This window comes from Telmatherina bonti (assembly GCF_933228915.1).
Source record: "Telmatherina bonti genome assembly, chromosome: 16".
NCBI lineage: Eukaryota > Metazoa > Chordata > Actinopteri > Atheriniformes > Telmatherinidae > Telmatherina > Telmatherina bonti.
Window position 1 is genome coordinate 18,097,397 of NC_136614.1, and position 22,879 is coordinate 18,120,275.

At 41.5% G+C, this 22,879-nt stretch overlaps 1 protein-coding gene across 1 annotated transcript; it reads left to right on the top strand.

Moving 5' to 3' along the window:
• Window positions 1–17,889: 17,889 nt before the first annotated feature.
• rd3 (retinal degeneration 3, GUCY2D regulator) lies at window positions 17,890–22,737 on the top strand (the record flags this gene model as incomplete). Its single annotated transcript, XM_079255814.1, has 4 exons — window positions 17,890–17,923; window positions 18,001–18,107; window positions 19,530–19,837; window positions 22,380–22,737. Exons 3-4 carry the CDS (start codon window positions 19,548–19,550, stop codon window positions 22,735–22,737), a joined length of 648 nt encoding a protein of 215 aa, XP_079111940.1. The 5' UTR covers window positions 17,890–17,923; window positions 18,001–18,107; window positions 19,530–19,547.
• Between the last annotated feature and the right edge of the window lie 142 nt (window positions 22,738–22,879).

A 22,879-nucleotide genomic window follows, 5' to 3' on the forward strand; every position in this document is an offset into this window, starting at 1 on the left:
ATTATTTATTAATAATAATTCAGTTATATATTTTTCCACACCTAGTAGCAACAGCTTGATGTTTTTCCAAGTGTTCATGCTTTGTTTGTGTTGGACATCTGGATGAATCTACAGGCAGCGCAGTTCACACCCAGCGGCTGCCTTTATACTGATCTACTGATCGAAGAAAAGCAACACACCAAACACAACTTTCAACTAAATGTGCATTTATATTGTTTTAAAGATTTGGCCTTTGGTTTGTGATCTTGTTCAACCACAGGCACACCTCAATCAGTGCAAAACACACACACACACACACACAACAGCACAACAACACAAGCTAACAAAGCTGAGCAAATATGCTCCTGATCTTTCCTGTTATCATTTAGTTGTAATTTTGGTTTGAACACATCTGCATGCTTAGAAACTTAGAACTCTAATTTAGTTCTGAATCCAATACAAATAAAACTAAAGTGTCCTATTTTTTATTTTAAAAAAAAACAAAAACAACAACATAAAATAAAAAAAATAATCTCAATTTGTAACAAGATGTTAAGAAAACTAATTTATCAAACTGACTTTTCGACTCAGATTTGTCTTTTGTCCAGAGCATGCATCCAGCTATGAGCGTGAAAAAGACAAAAAAAAAAAAATAAAATAAAAAAAAAAAATCCCTTTTTACCTGGAATAAACTTCCAGTAAAATCGGACTCGTGAGTGTGACCATTTCCGTTTGCTGGTTGTGGAATAAGAGGACAGATAAAACAACAGTGATGTGCCAGGGATCTTCTGTGTAACAGAACAAGAACAACTCTGTTAAACACAGTCGTACAGTAATTGCTTTTATTGTACATTAATAAAGAGTCAGAGCAGAGTTAAGAGTTCTCATTATATGATGTGAGGTCCCCAGCAGCCTGAGCTTATTGTGTCATAAGTAATGGGATGGGAAAGGATCACCCAGCCAGTACTACGCATTATCACAAGGAAGATAAGCCTACCGTAATCTTAAGGGCAGAAAGGGTGTTAGTTTCCTGAAATGGAAGCTGGTTTTACTAGAAAACTGTTCTTTCTTCGTTTAGAAATTTGGATCCTCAGTTGGGAACCAAATATACGCCCGGATGTCTGACAGTGATCTGTTAGGAAAGACAAAGCTATATCATTTATAAGATACAATGGAGCTCTATAAAAAGTCATTCAATTTTCAGGGAGCATAGTGAATGACAGTATACTTTCTGCTATTTGTTCTCCAACATCTCACGTATATTTTCTGCAACAACTGATGAAGGCTGCAGTAACACAGTTGAGCACACATTCATATGGCACCTTGTAGGAGTTTTCAGCAGAGTGCTACCCATCATATTCATTCACACACCAATGAGCACATCAGAGGAGACGTGGAGTTTAGTGTCTTACCCAAGGACACTTCCACATGTAGGCTGAGGAGGTCGGAGTCAAACCACCAACCTTCCAACTGGCAGATGAACACTCTTCCTCCGGTGCTACAGCCAACCAGCTGCTTTCAAAGTGCAGGAAAACTCTTCCAGCATTTCTAATTTTAGGACACTTTTATCTTTGTAGCCCCTGCACCACAAAATGTGGAATAATTGTTGTTCAGAACTACTTTTAATGCGTTGTTTTAGCTCTAACCACAGTGTCGGGGTATGAAGGTAATGTGTGACAGAACTGACACCCAAACAAAGAACCAGAAATGAAAATTACCATTTGAAGATATTGATAAAAAAAATAGATATAAAATATATTGATGAAAATAGAGGACATTGTTTTTCAACTGTAAACAAGCAGTTAAGTCACATCAACATGTTTGACAAGGAAAGCTCATAAAAATGAGATAAAAATGATATTGTCCTTCTCCTTTGCCTTCTCAGCAAGTACCTGATTTGGTATCTACTAACCTCATTGTGTGTAAAAGTGTCTCTAAACTCTTCAGAAATAAGGGAAAGACAAATGCAGTGACAGCAGAGGGGACTGTGAGCGTAATAAGTTGAAGTAGAGCAATAGTTTGCGTTTCAGCACTGCACTGATCAAAAAGCCAAAAAAATCAAAAAGCCAAGCCAATCCATGTGTGGTTTCATTCAATTCAATTCAATTCAACTTTATTTATATAGCGTCAAATCACGGCAATGCCATCTCAAGACGCTTTACAGACAGAGGGGAAAACATAATGAAGGCCAATTCATAACAGCCTTTATAAGGAAACCAACAGATTGAGTTGAGTCCAACTCAATCTCCCATCCTGAGCAAGCACACTGGCAACAGTGGGAAGGAAAAAACTCCCTTTTAACAGGAAGGAAACCTCCGGCAGAACCCGGCTCAGGACAGGCAGCCATCTGCCTCTGCTGTGTGGGGGGAAGAGGACAGAAAGACAACAGACAACAGGAACTGCTACTCCCGGCCAGGGAGACCTGCTGAGACAGGAGACATACATGTTAATGATGCAACACTGTTATGGGGGGGGGGGGGTTAAAAGAAAGAGATAAAGAGAAAAAGAAAGAAGCTCAGTGTATCAGGAAATGTCCCTCAGCAGTCTAAACCTATAGCAGCATAACTAAGGGATGCTAACCATCCCTAGCTATAGGACTTATCAAAAAGATAAGTCTTCAGCCTAGTCTTAAAGGTGGGGAGGGTGTCTGCTTCCCTAACACTAACTGGGAGCTTATTCCATAAGAGAGGGGCATGATAACCAAAGGCTCTGCCTCCTGCTTGGCTCTTTGAGACTCTAGGAACCACAAGTAAGCCTGCAGTCTGCGAACGAAGTACTCTACTTGGTATATAAGGAACAATGAGGTCTTTGATATATAGTGGTGCCTGGTTGTGGAGGGCTTTATATGTAAGGAGAAGGATTTTAAATTCTATTCTAGATTCAACAGGCAGCCAATGAAGAGAGGCTAAAACTGGAGAAATATGATCTCTCATGCTGGTTCTGGTCAGGACTCTGGCTGCAGAATTCTGGATCAGCTGAAGGCTTTTCAGGGCATATTTAGGACGGCCCAGTAATAGAGTTACAGTAATCTAGTCTCGAAGTAACAAAAGCGTGAACCAGTTTTTCTGCATCACTCCGAGACAGAATGTCCCTAATTTTGGCTATATTACGTAAATGAAAGAAGGCTGTTTTAGTAACCTGCTTAATATGCGGGCCAAAGGACAGGTCAGGGTCAAATATTACTCCAAGGTTTCTCACTGTAGCACTGGAAGCTAAAGTAATGCCATCCAGGTTCATTACAAAACCGGAAAATTTAGCTCTGAGTTTTTCAGATCCAACGAGAATTACTCCAGTCTTATCTGAGTTTAAGAGGAGAAAATTTCTAGACATCCAAGTCTTTATGTCTATGAGACAATTTTGTAGCCTATTGGGCTGATTTGTTTCATCTGGTTTAAAGGATAAGTATAGTTGAGTATCATCTGCACAACAATGAAAGTTTATTCCATGCTGTCTAATAATTTTGCCTAAAGGGAGCATATATAGTGTGAAGAGTATTGGTCCAAGTACAGAACCTTGAGGAACTCCATGACTTACTGTAGTTTGGGAGGAGGACTTGTCATTTACATGAACAAACTGAAGTCTATCAGATAAATATGATTTAAACCAGCTTAACGCTGTACCTGTAATTCCAATCACCTGTTCTAGTCTTTGTAACAGAATGTTATGATCGACTGTATCAAATGCAGCACTAAGATCAAGCAAGATAAGTACGGACACAAGTCCTTTGTCTGAGGCCATAAGAAGGTCATTAGTAACTTTCACCAATGCTGTCTCAGTACTATGATGAGCTCTAAATCCTGACTGAAACTCCTCGCATAAATTATTTCTGCTCAGGTGGGCATGTAGCTGAGCTGAAACTATTTTCTCCAGAATTTTGGACATAAACGGGAGGTTAGATATAGGTCTATAATTTGCTATCACCTCTGGATCCAGAGATTGCTTTTTAAGTAAAGGCTTGATTACAGCAGTTTTAAATGATTGTGGTACATATCCTGTCACTAAAGACATATTGATAAGATTTAGTAGTGATGTATTAATTAAAGGGAAAATGTCCTTAAAGAGGCTCGTTGGGAGAGGGTCTAAGATACAGGTGGATGGTTTAGATGAAGCTATTATTTTAGTTAATTCAGAGGGTTGGACAGGACAGAAACTATTTAGACACAAGTCAGATCCTGGTTCTAAGGATGCTTCGGAGACCACAACAGGCTCAACATTATAGGTAGAAGGAAGAGTATTGTCAATTTGATCTCTAATAGTGTCAATTTTATTCCTGAAAAAATACATGAAATCATCACAGCTAAGTGAGAAAGGAATACATGGCTCCACAGCGCTCCGGCTCCTAGTAAGCCTAGCTACAGTGCTGAAAAGAAACCGAGGGTTGTTTTTGTTTTCCTCTATCAATGATGAATAATAAGCTGTTCTTGCCATACGTAAGGCTTTTTTGTATACGCTTAAACTTTCTTTCCAGGTTAAGTGAGACTCCTCTAGTCCTGATGAACGCCATCTGTTTTCCAAATGCCTTGATGCCTGTTTTAGAGCTCGAAGCTGGGAATTAAACCAGGGAGCCTTCATAATCTTACCTAATTTCTTCTTTAGGGGAGCAACATTATCCAAGGTTGTACGCATTGAAGCTGTTATAGTATCAGCATGTTGATCAATCTGAGCAGGAGTAAGGCTTAAAGGGGGACTCTCGGTCATGCTAACACATGGTAGATGTGAAAAAATTGATTCAATTGATTGTTTAAATTTTGTAATATTATTGTCTGATAAACATCTACTATAGTAGAATTTATTTTTGGTCAGTGAGTAATCAAATAAAGTGAATTCAAAGGTTAATAAGAAGTGATCGGACAAGACAGGGTTTTGAGGAAATACTTTGAGCTTATCAGTCTCAATACCATATGTTAGAACAAGATCAAGAGTGTGACCATGAGAGTGAGTGGCTCCATTGACATTTTGTGAAAACCCAATTGAGTTTAGAATAGAGCTAAAGGAAATGTTTAAACTATCATTTTCAACGTCAACATGAATATTAAAATCACCTAGTACAATGACCTTATCAGTAGTCAGCACTAACTCAGACAAGAGATCAGAGAATTCGGTCAGAAACTCGGAGTAAGGTCCAAGTGGGCGATACACTAATGCTAAAAGGAGCGGTTTCTCTGAATTCCATTTTGGATGAGATAAATTTAATGTCAGGAATTCAAAGGATTTATAGTTAGTTTTGTGCTTAGGATTAATTAAAAATTCTGACTTAAAAATAGCTGCAACACCTCCTCCTCTGCCTGTAGTTCTAGGAATGTGAAAGTTTAAATAGTTAGCTGGCGTAGCTTCATTAATACTAACATAATCCTCTTGTTGTAACCAGGTTTCCGTAAGACAGAATAAATCAATGTGGTGATCACCTATCAAGTCATTGACTAATAAAGACTTATTTGGGAGGTATCTAATATTCAGTAGGCCACACTTTATTGTCTTATTTTCAGATTTTATTAGATCCATTGTTTTTATTTTTATGAGGTTTTCACGATTAACCCCAGAAGTGTTTTTGTGTTGTTTAATTCTTACTGCTGGGAAGTTGTATAAGGTCGGAATGGGGTTTGGGTGGGCGGCGGCAGGTGGGAAGCTGCAGAAAAGTGTGTAGGACTACAATTCTGCCTCCTGGTCCCAACCCTGAGTTGTCAATTTAGCTGACTAATAAAAGAGTCCATATTGCTAGATAAGAGAGCGGCTCCATCCAACGTGGGATGGATGCCATCTCTCCTAATAAGACCAGGCTTTCCCCAAAAAGCGCTCCAATTATCTATAAAACCCACGTTGTTATCGGGACACCACCTAGACAACCAGCGGTTGAAGGATGACATGCGGCTAAACATGTCATCGCTGATTAAATTTGGCAAGGGACCAGAGATAACTACGGAGTCCGACATGCTCTTGGCAAAGTTACACACCGAAGCAACATTAATTTTAGTGACCTCCGATTGGCGTAACCGGGTGTCGTTACCGCCGACGTGAATTACAATCTTACGGTATTTACGTTTAGCCTTAGCCAGCAGTTTCAAATACGATTCGACGTCGCCCGCTCTGGCCCCAGGAATGCATTTGACTATGGTCCCCGGTGTCTCTAGAGCCACGTTTCTGACTATGGAACTACCTATAATCAGGGTTTCTGCCTCAGCGGGTGTGTCGCCGAGCGGGGAAAATCTGTTAGAAACGTGAACAGGTCGGTGGTGGCCAGTGGGTTTTGGTTTGGGGCTACGCTTCCGCCTGACCGTCGTCCAGCCCGCCTCGGCTCCCGGCTGCGCGGGAACTGCTGAGGGACGGCTGCCCTGGCTGGTAGCTCCGCACTGGCTAATGGGGGCTTGCTGACTAACTGCTTCCCTAACTGAGTGCGGAGCTGGGCTTCTAACTCACAGAGCCTCGCCTCCAAGGCTGCCAAGCTGCTACACTTAATACACCTACCGTTATCACTAAAGGAGGCGGAGGAGTAGCTAAACATCAGACAAACCGAGCAAGAAAAGGCAGGGGACCGGGGTGTGGGAAGAGAGCTAGCAGCCATGCTAAAACCGAGTGCTTGAGCTGTTTAAGTCAGTAAACAGAAAGCCAAAGATCCCAAAAATAAATGCAATATATAGAACAGTGGTTTGGGAAGATATTGTGCGCTAAAGTGAGTGGTTGGTTAACAGTAGATAGAAGTTAAAGGAGCCAACGGCTCGTAGCAATCCGCAGTGACACACGCTAGGGAAACAGGAAATGACACAATACGTTACCGCAACGTCAGCGCGTCCAGTTTCATGAAAGGTCCGCCTCAACTCAAGCAACAGCTTTTCAATAAAGTCCACAATTTCGTAATTTTTACTCTGTTTTTATCAAAAGAGGAAAATATATATAAGAATACTTGAGACATTTTAAAACACAGTTTCATCTAAGTCTATAAGCCATTGCTCTGATATGTTTGTCCAGGTTGTCAGCTGTAATCTGTATGGAGGAAGTCTTTTTTTAAAATTTTTTTTTATTACTTTTTAGCCATCTGGCTTTGCAATATGGCTGCATAAGAGGCAGAGAGTCAGGCCTCAGGGTGTCCCTGTCACAGCGACTGTTGCACGGTATGCTGGCACACGGATCACCATGCAGTTGGGTAAGTGAAGAAAAGAGCGATAATTTTACATAAAATCCATGACATCCTTTTATTTTTATTTCTGTTTGCTGAACAAGTTGGTGATTAAAGTACTTTCAGGTTTTTGCATTCATGACATAAGGTTGAGAAAGGCATCTCTCATGAGACCTGCAGAAAAACATTAATATATAAAAAGCTTAATCATATGATGCACCACAGACAGCAGCTCTATTTATGCCCTGAACAAACTAACTGTTGGTTCTTAAAGAACTTAAAACAGCCAGATATATCTTACAGGTTTTAGGACGGACCAAAACATTTAAAAGAAGAGTGACTTTTTTTTTTTTAAAGTGGTTGGACTTTTGTGCAAAATATGAACAAATGAATTTATTTCAAAACAAGTGAAAAAGACACATTTTTTTCACTGTTAAAGCAGACCAACAATATCACTGTTCACTCTGAACTAGAGTAATTTCTCTCAATCATTAATCCCTGTTTCCTTTTATTTTTCTTTTTTGTTCAAACCAAGTTTTAATGGGTTGTTGTGTTACACTATTTGTCTGACATCTGCACTTTCAAACCTTAATGTAGAGGTTTTCCCTATGATCAACATCAATCTACTGGAACTCAGCAACTTACTAAAAGAAAAACACTAATAACACAATCTCAACATTTCTGTATCTCCGATATAAAGTATATAAGTATCATTTGATATAGATGCTGCTGCGCAACTGCTGTTGCAATGTTATGGAGAATGCAGACTTTCTGATTGCAGGTACATATATTTACTGTGTGTGGAGGAATAACTCTCTTAAAGGAGCGAAAGGCTGGCTGTGGAATAAATGAAAGAACCTTCAGTCTTGGTACTCAGATTTAAAAAGAGAAAAGGTGCTGTGATGTCTAGGGTTTACTGACAAAATCTCAGTATGTGATGTGCTGGAAATTTCAACAGACTGTTTTAAAGTGGCTTGTAGAAAATAAATTTAAAGGAGGGACTCACAATTTGCAACAACTAAATGGGAATAACATGGATACACTGCCTACTTTTCTGATTAAATGTCACTTAGTTCCTTTTCCAGGAGTTCATACCACGATGAGCCGTGAGAGTCCTGAGCTCTCAGTGCAGATTCACTGACCTCAGTATTGTAGTCCACAGAGGCTTTTCTAGTGAAATGGGATGTTGGACAAAGGCCAATGAAAAAGGGAATGTCAGCAAATCAGTTTTTTTCCCCCTCTGCATTCATGTGATCTGCCCTGAACTTCCTTCCCTACAGTCACACCAGAAGGCAGCTTGGCCGATTTTGCTGTAAAGCCAATTGTATTACAATCTGATGTTAAATAACACATTATTGCACAGCTCTGGGATTACATAATGAAGTTTGAGCAAGAAGAAATTTCTGAGGGGTTTTTGTTCAGTTATATCAGGAAGAGAATTGGTACATCAAGTTCAATAAGACAAAATATATTCATATTATTGTTAGATTACTAATAACTTTGGATAGATGGATTCTGACATCATAATTCCTCTGCTTACTCTTTTTCCTCTTCTTTATAATTTCCAGTTCTTACAAAGACAACAACAACAAAATATTTTTGATTCGTAATTGTTTTGGATCTTGTTTTAAGATCATACTGTATGAAAATAATTCACATTTTCGTGTGGGAACTCAGAAATGACAGATGTAAACTGGTGACCAAAGTGGCTCCTGCCACATTCCCACCACTACATGGTTTTCTGCCATTCACAAATTTAATCTTGCTGAATGAGTGAGAAAGACACAAGGTTCAAATAAGAATAATTAAAGATGAAATGATGAATAGTTATACAAAAAACAGGATTGAAAGATATTCCCCCAAGCTGCGTCTGTATTGGTCTGGGTTTGTGTCATGCTGCCTTGTAGTCCCTCCTATCTGTCTCCCTGATATAAACATCTGCCCATGAAACCAAAACTTGTCTTCATATTTATCTTTCACACGCACATAAGATTTCCCAGATTCTCTGAATATTTTTCCTATTTTACACACTGAAAAAAGAGCAGAGTCATCTGTTATTTGACATTGGAAAATATTCTTACAACTGACTGAAGACTGACAGAATCTGAGTGGGAAGCATGACTAAACCTATGGCACAATCTTTTATACCCAATCATTGCACCCTAGCCAGGAGTCTAGGGGAGGGACCAGACCAAGCACGGCTCATAGACCTCTATGATGACGACCAACCTGGGCATGAATGTTCCCTTGCCCGGACGTGGGTTACTGGGACCCCCTCTGGTGCCAGGCCTGGAGGTGGGGTACGAGAGCGAGAGTCTGGTGGCCGGGCCTTCGCCCATGGGGCCTGGTCGGGCTCAGCCCGAAAGGGTTACATGGGCCCCACCTCCCGTGGGCTCACCATCTGCGGGAGGAGCCGTAGGGATCGGGTGCAATGTGAGCTGGGAGGCAGCAAGAGGAGGGGACCCTGGCGGTCCGATCCCTGGCTGCAGAAGCTGGCTCTAGGGACGTGGAATGTCACCTCTCTGGTGGGGAAGGAGCCTGAGCTTGTGCGCGAGGTTAAGCGGTTCCGGCTAGATATAGTTGGACTCACCTCGATGCATGGCTTAGGCTCTGGAACCAGTACCCTCGAAAGGGGCTGGACTTTCTTCCACTCTGGAGTTGCTCATGGTGAGAGGCGCCGAGCAGGTGTGGGCATTTTCATCAGCCCCCAGCTTGGTGCCTGCACGTTGGGGTATAACCCGGTGGATGAAAGGGTAGTTTCCCTCCGCCTCTGGGTGGGGGGACGGGTCCTGACTGTTGTCTGTGCTTATGCACCGAACAGCAGTTCAGAGTACCCACCCTTTCTGGAGTCCTTGGAGGGAGTGCTGGAGGGTGCTCCTTCTGGGGACTCCATTGTTCTGCTGGGGGACTTCAATGCTCACGTGGGCAATGACAGCGAGACCTGGAGGGGAGTGATTGGGAGGCATGGTCCCCCCCCTCTGAACCCAAATGGTGTTTTGTTATTGGACTTCTGTGCTCGTCCTGGATTGTCCATAACGAACACCATGTTCCAACATAAGAGTGTCCATATGTACACCTGGCATCAGGATTCCCTGGGCCGCAGTTTGATGATCGATTTTGTAGTCGTATCGTCGGACCTGCGGCCACATGCCTTGGACACTCGAGTGAAGAGGGGGGCGGAGCTGTCAACTGATCACCACCTGGTGGTGAGTTGGCTCAGATGGTGGGGGAGGAAGCCGGTCAGATCTGGCAGACCCAAACGTGTTGTGAGGGTCTGCTGGGAACGTCTGGCTGAGTCTCCTGTCAGAGCGAGCTTCAACTCCCACCTTCAGCAGAGCTTCGAACATGTCCCGAATGAGGCGGGGGACATTGAGTCTGAATGGGCTGTGTTCCGTGCCTCTACTGCTGAGGTGGCCAGCCGGAGCTGTGGCTGTAGGGTAGTTGGTGCCTGTCGTGGCGGTAATCCCAGGACTCGTTGGTGGACACCAGCAGTGAGGGATGACGTCAAGCTGAAGAAGGAGTCCTATCGGGCCTTCTTGGCCTGTGGGACTCTGGAGGCAGCTGATGGATACCGACGGGCTAAGCGGCATGCGGCTTCGGCTGTTGCCGAGGCAAAAACTCGTGCATGGGAGGAGTTTGGCGAGGCCATGGAAAAAGACTTCCGGACGGCTTCGAGGAGATTCTGGTCCACCATCCGGCGGCTCAGGAGGGGGAAGCAGTGCTCCATCAATACTGTGTACAGTGGAGGTGGGGAGCTGCTGACCTCAACTCGGGACGTAGTGGGTCGGTGGAAGGAATACTTCGAAGACCTCCTCAATCCTACCAACACGTCTTCCGATGAGGAAGCAGAGCTGGGGAACCCAGGGGTGGACTCTCCTATCTCTGGGGCTGAAGTCGCTGAGGTGGTCAAAAAGCTCCTTGGCAGCAAGGCCCCGGGGGTGGATGAGATCCGCCCAGAGTTCCTTAAGGCTCTGGATACTGTGGGGCTGTCTTGGTTTACACGCCTCTGCAGCATCGCGTGGACATCAGGGGCAGTACCGCTGGATTGGCAGACTGGGGTGGTGGTCCCCATTTTTAAGAAGGGGGACCGGAGGGTATGTTCCAATTACAGGGGAATCACACTCCTCAGCCTCCCTGGTAAGGTCTATTCCGGGGTCCTGGAGAGGAGGGTCCGCCGGATTGTCGAATCCCGGATTGAGGAGGAGCAGTGTGGTTTTCATCCTGGTCGCGGAACAGTGGACCAGCTCTATACCCTCTTTGGGGTCCTGGAGGGGGCATGGGAGTTTGCCCAACCAGTCTACATGTGTTTTGTGGACCTGGAGAAGGCATTCGACCGTGTCCCCCGGGGGCTCCTGTGGGGGGTACTCCGGGAGTATGGGGTACCGGACCCCCTTGTACGAGCTGTCTGATCCCTGTACGACAGGTGTCAGAGCTTGGTCCGCATTGCCGGTAGTTAGTCGGATTCGTTTCCGGTGAGGGTTGGACTCCGCCAAGGCTGCCCTTTATCACCGATTCTGTTCATAACTTATATGGACAGAATTTCTAGGCGCAGCCGAGGTGTTGAGGGGATCCGACTTGGTGGCCTCAGGATTGGGTCCCTGCTTTTTGCAGAAGACGTGGTCCTGTTGGCTTCATCTGGTCGTGATCTCCAGCTCTCGCTTGAGCGATTCGCGGCCGAGTGTGAAGCGGCTGGGATGAGAATCAGCACCTCCAAATCTGAGACCATGGTCCTCAGCCGGAATAGGGTGGATTACCCTCTCCGGGTCGGGAGTGAGGTCCTGCCTCAAGTGGAGGAGTTTAAATATCTTGGGGTCTTGTTCACGAGTGAGGGAAGGATGGAGCGTGAGATTGACAGATGGATTGGTGCGGCGTCTGCAGTAATGCGGACTCTGCGCCGGTCTGTCGTGGTGAAGAAGGAGCTGAGCCAGAAGGTGAAGCTCTCGATTTACCAGTCGATCTACGTTCCTACCCTCACCTATGGTCATGAGCTGTGGGTCGTGACCGAAAGAACGAGATCTCGTATACAGTCGGCTGAAATGGGTTTCCTCCGTAGGGTGGCCGGGCTCTCCCTTAGAGATAGGCTGAGGAGCTCGGTCATCCGGGAGGGGCTCAGAATAGAGCCGCTGCTCCTTCGCATCAAGAGGAACCAGTTGAGGTGGCTCGGGCATCTGGTCAGGATGACTCCTGGACGCCTCCCTGGTGAGGTGTTCCAGGCACGTCCCTCTGGGAGAAGACCCCGGGGAAGACCCAGGACATGCTAGAGGGATTATATCTCTCGGCTGGCCTGGGAACGCCTTGGGATCCCCCCCCCCCCCGCAGAGTTGGCAAATGTAGCTGGGGAGAGGGAAGTCTGGGCTTCCCTGCTTAGGCTACTGCCCCCGTGACCCGACCCCGGATAAGCGGCTGAAGATGAAGATGAAGATATATATATATATATATATATATATATATATATATATATATATATATATATACATATATACATATATATATATGTATCAATACTGGTAATATTTTAATGGTAGTCTTTGCTGGTTAGTCAGTTAGTTAGTTAGTTAGCTTGTTAGTTAGTTAGTTTCTTTTGAGAATAAAAGCATCTGATTTGCATTGTCTTGCTTAAATGTAGGTTAGACTGAATTAAGAGAAAACTTTTGAATTAATTGTTATATTTTAGAAACATTCCAGCTTTTCTGGAGTTAAAATTTGCACTTTGTGCTCTTTCCTGAGAATGCAGAAAATAGTAGCAGCTTTTGCACACAAACTCAAAGTCAAAGTCAGAGATGAGAGAGCCTGTAAAGGCATCACTTAATAAACATTACAGCTAAATCTTTTAAACCTGAAGCTCTTTTCAATTTTGATCTTAAAGAACTAAAATGTTAAAAATAGTCCCACAACAAAGGAAAAACAAATAGTTATTGCCAGTGGCGTGTGCGTTGTGCTCGGCTCATCATGTGACTGTTACTCGGTTTGCCTCAGTGTGGGGTGCACAAAGACGGACTCGGGTGTAAAAGAGCTTGACAATCAAATTACACTAACATTCATCAGAGCCTGTGTCTGTCTAAAACAGTCCCCTGCTTGTTTCCTTCAAGAAAAGACTGTTTTGGTTTTTTTTTATTGTGCTGCACAACAAGTGGCTGTTGACGTGTCTCAAGAGTGAAATAATACAGAACAGATGTCTGTCCACTAACATGACTGTTACTATTCCTCTAAAGGTTCCTCTCATTGTTGTTGGTTGCTCAGTAGGGAATGTGTTCATTCATGGGGATTTATAGTTATTCAGCAGGTGAAGCAAAGTATTGTTTGTTTGATCAAAGTTTTAGGTGTTTTATCTCAGGAATGTGTAATATGAGTTCTCAAAACAAGGATTTCATCTCTTCTGCTCCCTTTGCTCCACCTAAAAACAGCTGTAGTGCAAGTCATACCACATGTGATGACTATTACACCATCAACATGAGATGAATCTGTGGAGACTGAGAAATAGAGACCCCTCTTTGTCAATGCTGAAGCTTTTTAGGTGCTAAAATGGTGAGCATCCTCCCTCTAGTGGTGGGTTGGAGTACTGCAACATCACAGAGCACGCTAACAAAAAGTACAGACTATATTTTTTTTCAGCAATTATATTTCATTGAACAGAAAAGGATTTTGTTATTAGATTAATAATAAAATGCAAGTCTATTTTTTCTTTATGAAAAAAAACAAGAACAAAATAAAAGGTGAAGCTGTGTAGAGTTCAAGGTTTTCCAAGAATCATCCCAAACCTAGAAAAAAAAAGCTATCATGTTACCTCACAGGATGAACATGACGTGTCTTTGTTGTTGTTCAGGCTTTTGTAATTAATCTGTGTGTTCACCTGAGTCACGCTATTACATGTCAGACATCTTGGAGATTAGAAGCTCTGTCCATCAGGATCAGGTGATGAAGTGTGTCTTAAACAGAGCTTGAAGACTCACAGCTTTGGCAGTAAAATGAGTAGATTTATTAAGATAAAGAGGATATTTAGACATGTGTGCTGGTTTGTTGAGAAAAAAAAATGATAGTCTGATATCTGACGCCAGACAACATCATGATAAAACTGATAACTCACAGCTGAATAAACATTTTCAGAACATGCTTTAAAGCTGTAATATGTTGTTAACACAGAACAAATGATTTAGAGCAGAGAAAGAGAACAATTACAGCAGCAGAAAGAGATTCATGGGACAAAGAGGAATAAATGGCATGTTGGGTTTATTCTAATGATATTGCCCTGCAATGCAAAAGCACGACAAGAAAAACAAAAAATCCATGACAAAACAACATGATCCTTCTTGAGGTGAAGAGTCCCATCATCAGCTTTGTTCACAATCTCTGTCTTATTTAATACATGCTGGACTCTCATATGACATGTCAGCCTGTCTTGGGCAAATGGTAGAATAAGGTGAAGAACGATATCTATGTCAAAATGTATTGCAACTGATCTTGTAAAAAAAAAAGGTCACTTAAAAGTAGTTTAAAAAAACATTTCAAAGATCTTTTAGAGGATTCTTTCTTCACTGCATCTGAGAGCTGAGTGCAGAAGTTTAAAAATGGTTCCCTTCCAAGTACTGATTTCTCTCCAAGGGTTAAAATTGTGGAAATAAAGGTTGCAACCAAGTTGCACCACTCAGTTTAAGCCAAAAATAAAAAAGTTTCCTTTTTCATTTTATGTCTAGAAAAACCAGTTAGATTTAGTCCCACTTTAGCTCCTTCTTCATAAAACTTGTATGAATGGTAAAACACATTTAGATTAGCTTTCATTCATTTATAAGTGACCAATAAAATACACAACTAAGACAGGAGATTAAATCCCCACCATACAGCAGTGTGGGTCAATATGAGCTCAGACAGGGTCACTGAGGGTAGCGAACACGTGATGATGTAAGGAGGAGTCTAACATGCGTCACATCACACAACAATCTGTCAAAATGACCAAATAACAACAGTGCTGGTGGTGTACCATTGGAGGAGAGTAACATGCTGCTGATGAAGAGAATCACTTTAGAGGATTAAGAGTGTCATCTGTTTGGATTACAGAGGGAGCTTACCTGCCCATCTGTCACCTTCAGGCCGTGGCGAACATGCAGCCATTGCATTACCATCATGGGGCTGCTTAAAAGCACAGCGCTGTGACTCTGAATGGGTCTGAATTCTACATAGATTTATTTCTTTGACTTGATATGAATGTATGGAGCATTAAACTCAACAATGTCCTTTTTAAAATTCAATCCCAATTCCAAAAGTCTTGGGGTACTGTGTAAAATGTAAATAAAATCAGAATGCAATGACTTGCAAATCTCATAAACCCAAATGTTATTCACAATAAAACATAAACAACTTGTTAATGGTGAGATCCAGACATTTTACAATTTCTTCCAATCTAATCCAACTTTATTTAAAGAGCGCTTTAAAACAACACAGTTGACTGAAGCACTGTACACAATCCCAGGCTCAACAACATTATACCACAGAATAAAAATCATATTATAAAAACAATACATTTCTTGGGAAATACTGTCATGTTAATTTTAATAGTGGCAACACATCTAGAAATAGTTGAAACAGGGTGATGTTTGCCACTGCAGCATCCTTTACCTGTCTGCAAATAAAGAGTCAGGAGACCAGTTGTTTCCGTCTGTTGCAGGATTTTAGCCACTCAACAGTCCCGGACCTTCACTGCCTGATTTAGTTGTTTTAAATTTGCCATTGATGAAAGGTCTGGACTGCAGGTGGGCCAGTTCAGGACCCGACTCTTCTCCTGCCAAACAATGTCTGCCGGACATGATGTCTGTGGTTTTAAATTTAAAGTCGCTGAACCACAAAATAATTTTTACTTTGCTTCAAATCATTTAAATAAGTCTTAGCACAGAGAAGTTAACTTTAAAATGCAGATTTCTTTTTTGCATGATAGAGCTTTAAGCTGCATATATACTTACCTATATATGTCCTTATAAAATAAATTGGTTGACTGTAATTATTCATTGTGTCCATACTGACCTTTAAAAATCAAAATCTACAGTATGACACATCACTTAAAATTACAATATTTATAGAACAACATTTATCTTTTTACCATCACTTGTGTGTTTGTAAAACTAATAAAAGATGTAAAAAAAACCCCAATAAAGACTCCAAAATTTATATACCGGCATGTACGCAAATAATAAATGAATCCAGTATTTAGAGACCTTAACTAACTTAAATCAACTTACGATAAAGTTTTCCTGTAAAGTCAAACGTGATGGAACTCACTGTCAGAATATCTTTTTCTTCTTCTCTTGTCGTGACCCCTTTCATTAAGAAAAAGAGCTGTAAAGATGTGGAGTTTATGTGTAAATTTAGGTTTTAGGTCTTTTTCTCTGAGGACATGAGAGTTATTTGTCAGTACTCTGTGTCTAATAAACAAACTCATCACCATGAGTTTGTTTACCTCTGATACGGTCTCATATTTGCACTGATAACCTCAGAGGAAGTTGCTGTTTCCAACTAGCATTAACAAAAAGCATCTATCTATTTTCTTCCTCCTATCCGGGTCACGGGGGCAGCTGGGAAACCCAGATCTGCCTCTCTCCAGCCACATTTGCCAGCTCACCAGTGGAGGGGGTTTATGGAGGATTACAAGACATTACTATGCCATCCAAGAGATATAATCCCTCCAGCGTGTCCTGGGTCTCCCCAGGAGGGACGTGCCTGGAACACCTCATCAGGGAGGTGTCCAGGAGGTATCCTAACCAGATGCCTGAGCCACCTCATCTGGCACCTCTCAATGTGGAGGAGCAGCAGCAAAGTAAAATTTAATGAATCGTAACTAAATATTTTCAGTAAATAAGAAGAGAGCAAACTCAGAGGATTCAACTGTAGGAAGAATAACTTGTTGAATTATCTGCTTCAGCTGCAGGGTCCGACTCTGCCTCAGCTTTAGAAAGAGTCACAATGATTTTTTTGTTTTAATTTGTACCTGATGAGAATTAGCAGCTTGGATTCCTGACGAACTGAGTTGATCAAAAGCACAGGCTATCCTGGCACTTCTTAGAAAGCACTCTGGTTTGTGCTCTCTCCATATTTTCCAGTTTCCCCTGCTGTGACTAAACAAGGTTCATAGTTCGGCCAACCTTTCATTTACGGAGCAACGCTGAAAGGAGGAAGAGGAGGAGGAGAAGATGTGATGAGGATTTTAAGGTTACTGTGAAAATGTGTAGAAGAAAATCAACTGAGGTTTGCAGCTTACACCTACACACAGAACAAACCACTGATCGCCACCTACACAGCGACTACACATCCAGTCTGGACTCTGTCTTTGCTTCTCAATCATCTGCAGCACACACACACACACTTACACAAACTAACAAACCACTCCCCCTGTAATTAGCACATTTCCGACCTTCCTCTAAATTGTGCTCAGCTGTGGGCCAGTGACGCTCATTATCTGTGGGAAGTTAATTCACACAGGATGACCTTGTTGCCACTAAACTAAGCTGTCAGTTTGTGCTGAGCACACACAACACAAGCCCCCATCCTCAAAACAACATCCTTGGATTTATCCGTCTCTCTCCATCTCTCTTCTCGACCCACTCTATCTGCCTCTTCATCGCTCTCCAGCTCCCTTTCAGCTGATAGAGCTTATTGTGGACAAATAGGCTTAGGAGCATCACTATGGCAACAACAAATCGTAAAAAGCTACATAAGCACTTCATCAGGGGCTGTGATCCAATAGCTCCCCCTCAGAGATGGCGCCCTCAGCTTCCCACAACAAGTAAAGACAGGCCACAGAGGCTCCTGGGAGGAGGAGGAGGAGGAGGAGGAGAGACGGAGAGAGAGGTGGAGATAACACAGTAAGAGAACAGGAGAGAAGACCATTTTTTTCTGTCTTCACTCAGCCCGTCTTGTGCTTTTAGAATCCAAGCAGCTTTCTGCCGAGCTTTCTGAGGACTTCTGTGGATTTCTTCTGCTGCAGTTTTGTTCTTTGTGGAACCCAAGACACCTGAGGAAAGAAGAAGAAGAGGTGAGAAAAAGAAGAGGTGTTTTCATTTCTGTTTTGGAGTAAAGAGAAAAAACTAGTTTCAATTAATGTCAGAAGATAAAGGCTGATTTTACAAGTTAAGTAACTAGCTGACTGGAAAATGATGGAACTGAAAAGCAGAGAGCTGTGCAAACAAAGTTAAAAAGGGTCATCGGTAAGACCTGTTTTAATTAGAACTACAAGAACTGGTCAAATATAATGATTATACTGGCAAAAAAAATCAGCATACAAATGAATAAAATGTACTTCTTGAATTTTTTCTCAAGCAAAGTTGTTTTCACAGTTTTGTTTGGAAAAAAAAAGGAAAATCCTCGGGTTGCAAAAAGTGAGGATTTGTCACTCACATAGTTTAAATGATTGTAAATTTGATTTTATTTTGAAATCATTTGGATGGTTAGTTGTCTATAAAGTGAATTCTTTAAGCTATCTGAAATTTGCTTATAAACTATTTAACAACTAACATCCCAAATATACAAAGATATAAAATTCAAATATATAATTTTACCACTTCAGTATATTTGAGAAAAATGTTAAATGTTAAATAATTTTCAATGTTAGTTATGTGAACTTTTGGCAGCAATGATTTTGTTTTGAAGTGTGAACAACTTCCATCATTCACTGGCAGCGATATTGCACCAACATCTCCTGCAGGAGCAACAGTGTTGCCCGACTTGGATCTGAGGAAGGGCTTTTTGATCCCACAACCGTACTGGGACCGCTGTGTAGAGATGCAGGAAATAAAAACACACACACACACATTTGGTCATTTCATAGTCCTGGACAGCTTTCAGAGGTTTTTCCTCTTATTCTAAAGTGTAAACTCTGCAAAGTTTGGAATAAAATCATTATTTTCTGTTACTAGTCAGTGTAGCAGAAAAGAAGAAACTGTGGATTTCATCAGTGTTTCCTGCAATAAAATAAACATGAAACAACAATTATCACAGCTCTAATTCACTTTACCTTCACTAAATACAAACAGAATCTGCAACGCTCTACATGGTTAATCCAAAACCTGATCAAATCTTCTATTTCAGTCATAATACATCAATCAGCAGCTGACGTGTTGTTTCCATACTTTCATCATCAAAAGCCAGGCAAACAAAAGATTCACCATCGAAAGGCTTTATTCAAGCAGCTGCATGAGGTGATATGTATGCAAAAGATGCAGAGTGTAATTTTTTTTTCTCTGTAAAGAAAAAAAGCGTAAAATCTCTACCTGGATTTTCAGACTGCGTTGGAGACAGAAGACAATAAATAAGACAACCTTAAATACATCTTGCTGTCTACACAGTTGAGATATTCTGTATTCTTTTCAGGTCAAACACATAAAGAAATCCATTCAGACATAAGTGCACATTTTTACACACTTGCAATGATGTTTTGTTTCTCTGTCATCAATGATAGGTAGAGGAGGACAAGGCCATGGCCTCCTGGTTTGGTTGGAATGAGCAGTATTACCGGAGCCCTCGCAGGGACCCCGCTGACGTGGTCACTGATACCCTCATGCTGGAATTAAGCTGGCAGCTTAAGGAAGCAGAGAGGCAGCACAGAGAGCGGGAGAATGAATATCGACGGCTGAAGACGGGAGTGGACTACAGCTGGTTGGCCAGCACACCACGCTCCTCCTTCAACCTCAGCACCGGGGAGAGGCTCATGTTGGAGGACCTCTGCTCAAAGTTGCCACCATCTTGCTGCGGGGTGGTCATACTCAAGTAAGACAACACAGAGAAGACACTGAAGTAGACAAAAGTTGCATTTAGGTGGCTGGTGTTTTATTGTTTTTTTTTTCATTTAAAATATATAAATGTATTTTAAAAAGATAAAAATTCTAATATGTTGATCCAGGTGTGTTTATTCTTTCTCCTCTCATCAATCATCCCATAAATCTTCAGATGCACCTTGTGACACTATAATCCCTAACCGTCTACTGTACTATGATGTTTCTAGAATAACATCAAAAAGGTCACACAGGACAATTATACTTTTTTTTTTTTTTTACAATACTTTTGTCATGTTTTGCTTCTGATTGGGTTATGAGTACAGTACTTTGACATTGAAACACTAAGTCAGTACTATTTAACCACTTCTTTGTTTTTTCTCAGAAATACTAAAAATAAATAAATAAAAATTCTATTTCACCAAATGGTCGGCCTGTATGTTGGAGTTGGTGCTGTACAATCAGAGGAAATATTTATACTTTATACTTTTCACCAGAAAACATGCATAAGCAGTATATATAAGTATATAATAGACGCGGAGTAAAGTATAAAACTGGATATGAGGCACGAGTTGGATGGGATTTTCCTAATGATGTTAGCAAGCAGCTAATCACTTAAAAAGACAATGTTTTATTTATTTCCATCCTAATTTATTTTTATGCTCCTGTAAAGTTGGAATGGAAAAAAAGAATTTGCAAGCTCAGAAAATCTAGATAGTCAGTTTTAATTAACCAGAAGCCATTAACTTATTCATGGTGTCACATTCACATCATGTCAGTTTCCTAAGTATCAGTGACGGCATCTGAGAGATTAATAGTGTTTTTTAAACTCACCATTTAGCAGAATTAGGTACATATAGAGCTTTATACAGTTGTGATCCATGGCTTTAAAACATATGAAGACTGATGCATTGTGATATTTTGATGACAAGTTGTGTATAGGAATAAGTAACAGTAGATCTTCACATTAACATAATAAAAAATGGTATATGACCTTGTAAGCTTACACATGTCCAGGACTCATGATTAGTTGTTTCTAAAATGGATAAAATTAACAACATTTTATAAAAGCTAAGCAAGCTACATGGAGAAAGACTGTTTCAAAGCTTTGGGTTTGCATTTGTTATAGTTGCAACATCAGTGAGTTTTCCCTGCTGCTTTGGCAAGATCCAGAAGACTCCAGAAGAACTTTTAACATGATAATGATGGACACTTTTGTGAAACTTTGGGAAAAGTATACACTATTTCATTGAGAAATAACGATTTAAATCAAATCATAATCTTGTGTCCTTGTGATTGCAAGCACCTTAAATCAGATTTTATGTGGTACTCAAAGATTAGATATAAGTTTTGCACAAACCGGCCCTTTACACCTTTACCTGTTCTTAAAAAAAGACAATGTTCTCATGAAGCAGACTGATTTAGCTTCTTATGAAATGTAATATTCAACTGAGCTGATCAGGAAAGGTAGTTGGTGCAAACTGGGCTTTACACATGCAGAAGCAAATATACTTGCAGGGTGTTTCATTGGGACTTTTAACATCATGACAACGGACAAGGAGAGATTTCCTCAAAGAAATTGATCTGCTGGCCCAGTTCTGTTATCCAGCACATGTCTCCATTCTTTAATCTGCAGCAGAAGAGTTGCTCTGAGCCTGTCTTAACACCTGTTCTTAGAAAGCTGCTGAGGTCTCCAGTGTCTTATTAGGAGTTTGGCAGCATCAATGTAAGTGAGCAAGATGGGGCTTAACTCAAGGTGGAGGTCACCCTCATTAACTGGAGCATCTTTCTAAAATGTTCATTTTCTGCATCAGATTTTCTAACATTAGATCAGTTCCAGTCTTTTTCTCCTCTCATTTTGGATCCTCACATTTCCCATAAACTGACTTCTTAGAGATAAACTGAAATGAATTTGAATATTTGCACTTATTTTCATGAGTGCAAGTAATGTCGGACAGCGTATGAGCACCAGTTGCAGCTTTTTCATAAAGGTGTGTAGCAATAAACACTTTAGTTTGATTTTTCCTCTGAGCATGCAGAAGTCACTGCAGCCTAAATTAAAGCCACACGAGGTACTTATGGGAAGCAGGTTCTGGGAAAGGTGTACTTAGAGGCTCATGATGGCAAAGCAAAGCTTGCTGGAGCATTAATTGGGAGCTTGGCAGCATTGTGGTGTTCGTGCTGATGACAGTGATCCTGGATTTTTTGCACTCACGTTGATCTTGTTGATTTTCTTTGTGCAAAGAATCCTTTAGAAATTTCTTGTAAGACTAACAACCTTTACAGGAGTCGTGGAATATTATCTTCATGTGTGATATGAATACCTTCAGAGCCACATTGGTAAAGATAACTGCTTTATGGATAGAAAATGTAACTCATCAAGCAGTCAAAATGATGATTCAATGAAAATTTCTGTCAACTGAATGTATAAAGATTCATATTAATGATCACAATTTTGGTATAAAATGTAATACCAAATGTAATTCCTATTTTAATCTTTGATTTAACATATTTTCTAACTTTCTTGCCTCGCACAGGTTTAGGGACGCCATGCAGGCTCATGAGCCAGAGGTGCATGAGGTGTCTGGCCTTTTCCGCTCCATTCTGCTGGAGGCTTTGGACAACCACAAGGAGGAACAGGAGGCACAGCGGCTGGCCCGCCAGTGGAACAACAAGCGTTCCATGAGCATGAACTTCCGGTCCCGGATCAAGATTAACCCATTTGGAAGCACAGTCGGCCTCACCTCCAACGCAGCTGATGGGACAGGGATGAGTGACCTCAAAACTGTGTCAGAGGATGTGGAGAGAGGGATGGAAAGGGAGGAGATGGCACAGAGGGTGTGGAGCATGCCCGACTTTAGGTATAAAGGACCCAGCAGCAGCAGGGTTGTCTGAAGTGGGGCATTCACATGAAAGATGATGGTTATATGTTTAAGTGGGGCTAATTAGTCTCTAGGCCTGCTGTACGGCATGTACAACTGGCTGAGGGAGATTTCCAATTCAGCATTTAACCCTGCTGCATCTTTTCATCTGAAGA